Source organism: Rhagoletis zephyria, unplaced genomic scaffold (assembly GCF_001687245.7).
Source record: "Rhagoletis zephyria isolate East Lansing unplaced genomic scaffold, Rhagoletis_zephyria_1.1 Rzeph_scaffold_07349, whole genome shotgun sequence".
Lineage (NCBI taxonomy): Eukaryota > Metazoa > Arthropoda > Insecta > Diptera > Tephritidae > Rhagoletis > Rhagoletis zephyria.
This window is the reverse complement of record NW_016164432.1, coordinates 7,167-16,014: the sequence shown is the minus strand read 5'-3', so window position 1 is coordinate 16,014 and position 8,848 is coordinate 7,167. Positions and strand designations below refer to the sequence as shown.

Below are 8,848 nucleotides of genomic sequence, written 5' to 3'. Positions count from 1 at the left end.
TTGTGGTGTGCACTCAGCTTTTTGCCATTGGCGCTACTGTGCATCTCCAGGCAATTAACACTTTTCGCCAACAGCTCGAACGGTGTTGGCTTTCGTAGCCCATCACCATCGCCAGCTCCAGCAGTTGCCATCAGCCCATTACCATTTGCTAGCGTCGCTTTCATTTCAGGCAATTCTTCTTCATCCTCATCTGCCTCCACATCGATAGCGGCTTCCTCTTGCCCTTCCGAATCGTCCATATCGTGCGTTGATGGTGACGTTGGCGTTGGCGTTGTTGGCGCATGGTTGACATATGGCGGCTTGAGCAGCGAAATGGGAGCACCGCAGTTGGATCCCACCGCAGCCGCCAGGCACCCCACGCCCTATACCAGCGACGAGAGTGGCGGTCGTGGTGGGCTGGTGTTGCGTGCTGCTGCTGCCGCATAGTACTGCATTGCGTGATGATGTGGCGGTGGTGGCGGCACAAATCCCGTTCCCGAACCATCGTGATAGAGCACTGGTACGCGCACTAAGCGTTGGGCAGCATGCGCCATATTCGCCATATTGGCTGCTTCCAGTTCAGCCGCCAATTGACGTTTCCATTTATTGCGGCGATTTTGAAACCAAATTTTCACTTGAGTTTCGGTTAGACGCAGCGAGGCGGCCAAGCCAGCGCGCTCCGACGAGCTGAGGTAGCGTTTCATATCGAATGTGGACTCCAACTGAAAGACTTGTGCGCGCGAGAAGACTGTGCGTGTCTTTTTCTTGCGTTTCGTTTGATTCGAATCGCCACCCTGCGGCGAGGAGCCATCCGAAGGACCATCGTTGCCATCATCCTCTTCGATGATCTCCTCGCCATCGTCGTCCGACTCGTTGGAACTGGTGGGCAGCAAGTAACTCGAATTCGAATGCGAACTGTGATGGCTGAGATGCGGATGTCCGGCACTGCCGCCGCTACTGCTGGTGGGCGTTGTAGGCTGATGCGGATGATTCAGATGTGGATGCTGTTGTTGACTGTGGCTGTAGCCATGCGGCGAAGGCGATTTGGTGCCATTGTTATTGCCATTGTTGGCGCCGCTACCGTGATTGTGGCTGCCATTGTTGTTCCCGATATGATTAGGGCTGAGCGATGTGGGCGAGGAGGGATTCTCCGTTGTATTGGTGGAGGAACTGTCTGCAAAGACAAAGAAAATACGAATTTACATATGTATATACTTATTTGTAATTAGTTCGAGAGTCTGCAAATTGTTGTGAGAAAATGGCGTTAAATTGAGATAGCTACTGCAAAATGAGAGTGGTTTGTATTGGCTGTTAAGCGTATTGGCTTGGTTGGCAAGCAGCTTTAGCTTCCGGGGTTGTTGCTAAAAGCTAAAACGTGGCATATGACTAATGGTGTGTCAGTGTATCTTTTGATGGAAAATTGAATTTCCCGCGCTTAACCTTACTCGCTTAACTTTTCTCAGTGAACTCAGCACGCTACCAAGGCGCAAACGCAAAGAGTAAGCGCGCTCGCTCGTACAGACATCGTGTATTGAGCCAAGAGTGGGGTTTGTATACATATGTATGTAGAGGTGCTGCACACCATATTCGGTATACTAAGTACGTGTAAAATATGTGTGTATTAAGTGCTTATTTATTATTTTGTTTTCTGTCTGTCAGCATTTCTTAGTGGTGGAAAATGCAATTAAGTGGCAGCCAGTGGGCGTTTGTTTCCAACTTCTGCTTATTTGTGCCGCCACCAAACTCACGCCTATGCCAAGCAAGTGTGAGTGTTGTGTTACTATTTAAAATGGCTGTCAGTCGGTCGATTTTTTGGACTTTCAACTTTCAAACTTAAAAGGAGCAGAAGTTCGTTTTGTGGATACTTTAAAAATATGTATATTTATGGCATTGGCTAAAAACGAGTGCAGGAATTTCGCATTACGTCCTTAGGCAAATTTATATTAGGCATTTTCTTCGCCGCCACCTCCAATTTACGGAAATAGAAAATCACAACTAACTTAAAGCCTACACCTTAGTGCACTTAAATTTAGTGCATTCTGATTTATCTGCATTAAAAAAATTAAATTTTTAAGTTTTTTTAAGTTTTGCATAAAGTTTGAACATCGGCAGATGGCATCTGAATACTGGATTTAATTTTCAGCTCTCATTGCTGCTGCCAAAGCGTTAATTCCGCTCCCAGCAAAAACCTTACCGAAGCGTTCGATGTATAATGCACTTGAAAAGTTTAAGGGTATCGTTTGCTTCTCAGTAGCTATTGAGCTAAGGTAACAGCAGACTGATATGGAAGCTATTCAGTACGCCTTTGGAACATCGTGTCTTTAAATCTTTTTCCTTTTTCGCTATTCTATTTTTTTTTTCGAAATTTTTTCGCGACTTTTTCGGGCGGTTTTTGGCATCGTTCAGTTTTTTTATGCTTCATGTGCTATATTTTCTCGGGATTTACCCGCGTTCGCCGTGTTTGATTTTTCGGAAACTTAAGGTACTTTTTCGTGACTTTTTTGAAATCTTCGGAATTTTTAGAGTTTTTTTTCGGAACATTTCAGAACTGCTTCCGGTCTTTTTATTTTTTTAATGTTTTTTTTTGTTTTGGAGCCTTCAGGCCCCAAAGTACTATTTTCCAATCTTAACTTCGCCTTTTAAGGATATGCCGAAATGTTCAAAAGAAAAAAAATATTGATTAATATTCGACTTGTATTTTAACTCTTAATCATTTTTTCATGATTTTTTTCCCTTTTTCCGAAATTTTCTCAGAATTTTTCTTATTTCCAGTGTTTTATCTTTAAAAATGGTTGGGAAATTTCAAATGAGCACAATCACTAACTAGATATGGTATTTTTTAGCATGAAATATTAAATTTTTACCATGCGTGGCATGTTTAATCTCGAATCACTCTGCAGTAAATGGCATAGTTTTGAATCTAAATTAACAATTAGTATAAACATATGTAGTCTAGTCTAATATGAGTATTACATATATTTGTGTGAAGACATATTTGCACTCGCACTATAACAGGCGCTTAACGGAAACCGCGGCATGTTGGAAAGCGAAACTGTCACTAAATACATTTGTATGTATATAAATATGTACTCGTATATACCTACATAGTTATGTATCTTGGTTGTGGCAAAACCTCTACAAATGCCCCTCCAAGAAATTTTACCTACTATTTAAAAATATTCATACATATCAATCTACATGCAGTTGTGCGATGAATATAATAAAAGCGCAGTCATGTTTAATTAGAGGGCTATTTTATGTTCGGTGTGCGCTATTTAAGTTTCCTACTTAATAGTTTTGGTTAACTTCTACCGAAAAGGGCCAGAGTGGCCTATGATGCGTGCAATATAAAGATAAATTTTGTTTAAAAAAGTTACTCACTAAATTTTTCTTTTTTTCTGGAGAGAAGAATTCGATTTATATATTGATTTGGGGGTCTCTTCATCTTTATGCCCTGCTTAAATTTTTCGTAGAACATTTTAACTCTTCATCTGCCATTTTTAGTGAGCTCACATGGAGTTTCTTCAAAATAAGGGTCATAATTATTACTGCTCCTTGAATTTTACTAGTGGTCTCTATACACTAAAATTATATTTGAAGTCAATATTCATATAAAATTATGCGTATAACCCACTATAAAAGAAAATTGTGGGAGAGATGAAGCAAAATTGTGACCCGATACTAAAGCATAAAATTTAAATGGTTTCACAGAATCGAAATTTTCGAGGATCATTCGACATGGCCTTACCCTACAATATTAATTTTTAGAAACTTTAAAATTCAACCCCGTTCAGGGAGCATAAGGTAGGTTATAGGGAGTGAGAATGGGATCCAATTCACTTTTTTTTTCTTTTTTTTTGTAGTCATTTACGGTGTCAGCGGTTTTGTACGGTCATATTCGTTGTCAGCGACCCATAAACGTAGAAATATTGAGGTTTAGTCCCTGGTTCACAACATATTTTTGTTGCGTCTGTGTAATTAATATGCTACTGCTTTAGAATTTTAAACCGTAAAGTGTCCAAGACTTATCTTTAAAGGTTTGGTGTTTATGTTCAAAAAAATTTGGGCACCTGAAAAATTTCACTTTGAGGCAAAATTAAAAAAAAATTATAAAGGCGTGGACAAATCTTAAAAAAACGTACGATGGAGTTCGATTCCCCATACCCGAAACAGGGAGAAACCGTCTTCTCTGGTCACGTCTTTAAAAGTTTTTGACAAAAAAAAAAACGTTTACCATGTAATAATTTAAACTTCATAAATTTTGCCTACAGGGTTATTCGAATGCCATTAACTGAATGAATACTTGTATATGTTTGCAATTCTGCGCTATATGGCTAAGTACTCACATTCCAACAGCGATAATAACGTACAAACTTAAAGCCAATTTACATGAACAAATTCAATTGCAATTGTAGTTACTTAATTCAAGGGGCCAATTAAATAGGCTTAAACTATTGGTAATTCCCGAATTCACACCGCGCCTCGCAAACCCCTCCACATTGCGAAAATTGCCCGCACCACAATGCATTCACTCAAATGGACGTACACCCTACATGCACTTACCCACCCACCTGACTGTCGATACACCCACCCGACGAGCAGTCAAGCTTAAATGCATATGTATTANTGCACTTACCCACCCACCTGACTGTCGATACACCCACCCGACGAGCAGTCCAGCTTAGATGCATATACATATATGTATTGCATATCGATATGTGTGTATATATGTACAATATATGTTACATACATTCGTGTTTGACCATTTATGGGCGAAAAACCTTTACCAATGTACTGCAATGTATATAGTACTTAAGCAACGTAACTTAATGCCTGCTACAAATTGCAATTAATTGAAAACCGAGCGATGCACCAGCAAGCAATTCAATGCGTTGTATGCATGAGCCTAAGTGCTCTTGCCTTCGTTGCTAATGAATTTTCGTGCTTAGATACTCACGTGTGCTTGCTTGTGCAAACACTTTGTATCTATGCCTCAAATTGCAATCAATTGTGAAAGGTATGTAAGGTGAAGGCGAATCGGCGGTGAGACTTAGGCGACACTCAAGAATGCCACAAAGAATTCGACGATTATGCAAAGTGGCGATTAAGCAACAAGCAATGGCTTTTCGTAAAAGGTATTTGAAGAATGCTTGTGAATTAAGTACCGTTAGTTGGTGTCAATTCACTTGTCAAAGACATTGCGCGAATTCCGCAAAGTATTAGAATGTCGCACGCAGCGCTAAGCGCAAGTATGACGTAGTACGAGTATGTATGTATTTAAAAAACAAAAAAAAATGGGGTGAAGAAAGCTCAAGTGCGGACTAACTTACCGGTGCACTAAGGTCAAAATGTCTGTTTTTCTGGTCAAAACTAATTACGGCTAAATAAGTAGATGATTTAAAAAATATGAGCTTTTTATTGATCTGCATTTAATTTCCCACACTTTTGGAAGAGAAAAAATGTTAACCCTTGCGGATCGAGGGTTCTAAATTGGCCACTTTTTAATTTTATTTTTTTAATATGTTTGAATGCAGTTATTTTAACATTCGCATGAAAGCAGAATCGTTTAAATAGTGCAATTTTTGAAAAATGTTGCCAAACTATATATTTCTTGATACCTGAGAAATGTGAACTTCTTTCTTAATTTGTCCACTGAAAAGTTAAAAGCAGCAACCTTTGCAACAACCAGTAATTGAATCACTACAAACAGTATCACGATAACCTAGGAATATTGCCGTTTTCTCAGAAATCTTTTACACACTCAGAAAAAAGCATTTCCTTAAAACAATAAAATAGTATCCTTATTAAAAATAACTCGATTAGTGAAGTTTTTTTTTTAATTCAGGTTCATGCTATAAATAGGGCGTCATTAATTTGAGGAAGTAAATTTACTCAGGGCCAAATTCACAGTGCATAGTTAACTCCGAATCGGCAGTTAACTACAGATTTTCACTACAAAAATTAAGTAATAATTTCCTCAATATAAGTAATATTTTCCTTAAATAGTTTTGAATTTTGTCGGTACTGCTAAATTCGAGTACATCACATATAAATTTTGGTCCCGATTGGAGTCGGTTAAGATGTCTTCATAACGTAATCTCAAATTTGACACATTTGCGACACGTCTTAACCGACTTAAATCGGGGCCTAAATTTATATGTGATATAACCAACTATGGTATAACCAACTATGGTAGTATTAGATGAAAAAATAGTAATTTTAATTTTTTCAGTCTCCATAGAGGAACCTGAACTTTGCCCCCCTGTGCGACACGCCTTAACCGTCTCTAATCGGGACCAAAATTTATATGTTATATCTTCGCCTATAGTAACATCGACGTAGGAGTTAAGGCTTAGAAAATCTTCGTTTCTTCTTACATTTAAGGACCACCCTAATATACATACATACATTACAGTGTTCCTTCAATTTCAAATATTTTCTGCAAACAAAATAAAGGCAACCACGAAATTTACAAAAAATAATGTTGAAGAGATTTAATTTTTTTTAATCGCAAAATTTCGGCAATATTTTTACTTTGACCAGCTATAACTCAGCGAGTTTATTAATTTATTTGAATGAGTTTCACGAATATGTAAAAATTTATCAGATTTCAGTAAAAATTTTTACGAATTTTTGCGGTTAAAAAAATATAAGTATATTTTTTCAAACTCTGGCTAAACATTTTGTTTAAAAATTTCAAATTAAATTATACACAGTTTGAAGGCAATGTATTTGTAAGGCGTACTCCGAATCACAAGAAATAACCTTCTCATCAATATTTTTTTTATAAGCCACTTTTCAACACTTGCAGTAGAATGGCTAACAAACCATTTAAATGCACTCCCAATACAAAAACAGTACGTTTAATCAATAGCGTATTTACGATGCATATCAATTTACCAATATCGATAAGTAGTTACTTACCATGTGTGGGACTATGAAAAGGCATACGTTGCGGCGCCCAGGGCCAACCTGGAGGACACAGTGCTGCATAACGACCAGCTAAAGCGCCCCATTGTGATATGAAACCCAATCTGCAATTAATAGAAAGGAAGGGTCATTTTTATTTTTTGTACTTGATTTAATGAATGAAAAGTATTGCGAATGAATGAAAATGGAGTAAATAAGAAGTGGTAAGTACGTACTTATGTATGTATGTACGTATTTATAACAAAAGGCCAGCCATTCATACATGTTTAAATTGGGACGGGTCAATTTACCAGTTATGTTTAAACTGTATTCCTTCCTTTAGATCACAAAAGTTTGCGCAAATATTTAATGGTCCTCCTACTTCGCAACCTTCAAGAATTTTTGCACACCCATACATCTTCATTTATATGTACATACATACATTCATATGTAATGAGGGCATCGCTTACTGAGAATTATTTATAAACATATACATACATACATATACATGCATGCCTTTTCGTATAAGTTCTAACGAACTTTTCTTTTACACTCTTTACCTTTGGCTTGCACTTATGTACATACATACATATGTAAGTACATTGGGGTGGGCCAAAAAAGTCAAGTCGGAATTTTAATACTCTCACCCTCTAGGATTGTTCTATATCGAAAAAATCATCCTCAATTTTATAATTTTGAAATCAAAAAATACTTAGAGGAGTCGCTCAAAGCGCTCAAAATTTTTCATGTATTTTATATGGGGAAAAAACGTTTAATTAACCTATTTATTTATTTCCCAGTAACTACTTGTTAAAGGTTCGCCAAAAACCTCAGAAAATGCTATGGGGGGGACAAAAAAAAAATCGGTAGTACCAAAAAATTATTAAATAAAAAATTGGGTAATCTTATTGGAAGTCTCCTGAAGAGAACCAGAGTTCTCCGAACGAAAAACATTGATTTTCGAAAATTCTATTCCATTTCTGTTTTTTCCCCATATAAAATACAAGGAATACTTTAAGCTCATTGAGCGATCTCTAATTAAATAATTTTTGATTTCAAAATTATAAAATTGTGGTTATTTTTTTCGATATAGAACAACCCTAGATGGTGAGAGCATAAAAATTCCGACTTTACTTTTTTACATTCATTTTTGAAGCACCCTAATGTACATTTATTCCATGCTTGAATGACTAGCACAAAACAAAATCTGTGCCGTCTTAAAATAGTAATATGAAAACAAGGGATCGCCGCCAAGGCTTCTTTCGTCAACAACAAATTCATCCCTTGCACAAGTGCTTTTACACACTTAAAAGCTCCTCCCCAGAGTGGCGCGTACACACATACATACATACACAACATACGTACACAAAACGGATGCCTCAAACTTGCTACTTTTATGAACAAACATAGATATGTACATACACACGTAAACATCCTTATTGCCCACCAGTGTTGCCGTTTTAGCCCTTTGGTGGCTAAATTTGACTACCAAATCCTTTTTTTGGCCACAAAAATTTGAAATTGCCCCTAGCCCTTTTTTTAGCCCTTTTCAAAATTTATTCATCATTGACATTCAAATTTTTTTTATGATTTTCATGAATTTAACTCTTCGCTCATAAAGCGAACGCCTTTCCTTTAAGGCAAGTAAACATATTTCTATGTATGTTCCTTACGTTTCTGGGCCGTTATCTTATCCGTTAACGATTTAACTATACTTTAAAATAGGTAAGTTGGTGGCCCTTAATATGCTTTATGTGTTACACAAAGGTTTTTTTGTTGAATAAAATAGTAATTCTTTTCAGAGTTCATTGTCTTTCTATACCAGTAATTATAGAAAATGTTTGCGTGTATACTTACATATTTATACTAGCAGTACCCCGGTGTGCTTCTCTACACCAAATATTGAAAAACGAATGAAAAGTCCTGGAATTTTTCTATATGAAAATTTATCATTTGTTTT

At 37.1% G+C, this 8,848-nt stretch overlaps 1 protein-coding gene across 1 annotated transcript; it reads right to left on the bottom strand.

Annotated features, from left to right (window-relative positions):
* Positions 1 to 350: 350 nt before the first annotated feature.
* Positions 351 to 7,024, bottom strand: LOC108374103 (homeobox protein Hmx-like; the record flags this gene model as incomplete). Its single annotated transcript, XM_017630073.1, has 2 exons — positions 351 to 1,153; positions 6,904 to 7,024. Coding segments are annotated over 2 exons (912 nt in total), but the record flags the coding sequence as incomplete, so codon positions are not given.
* Between the last annotated feature and the right edge of the window lie 1,824 nt (positions 7,025 to 8,848).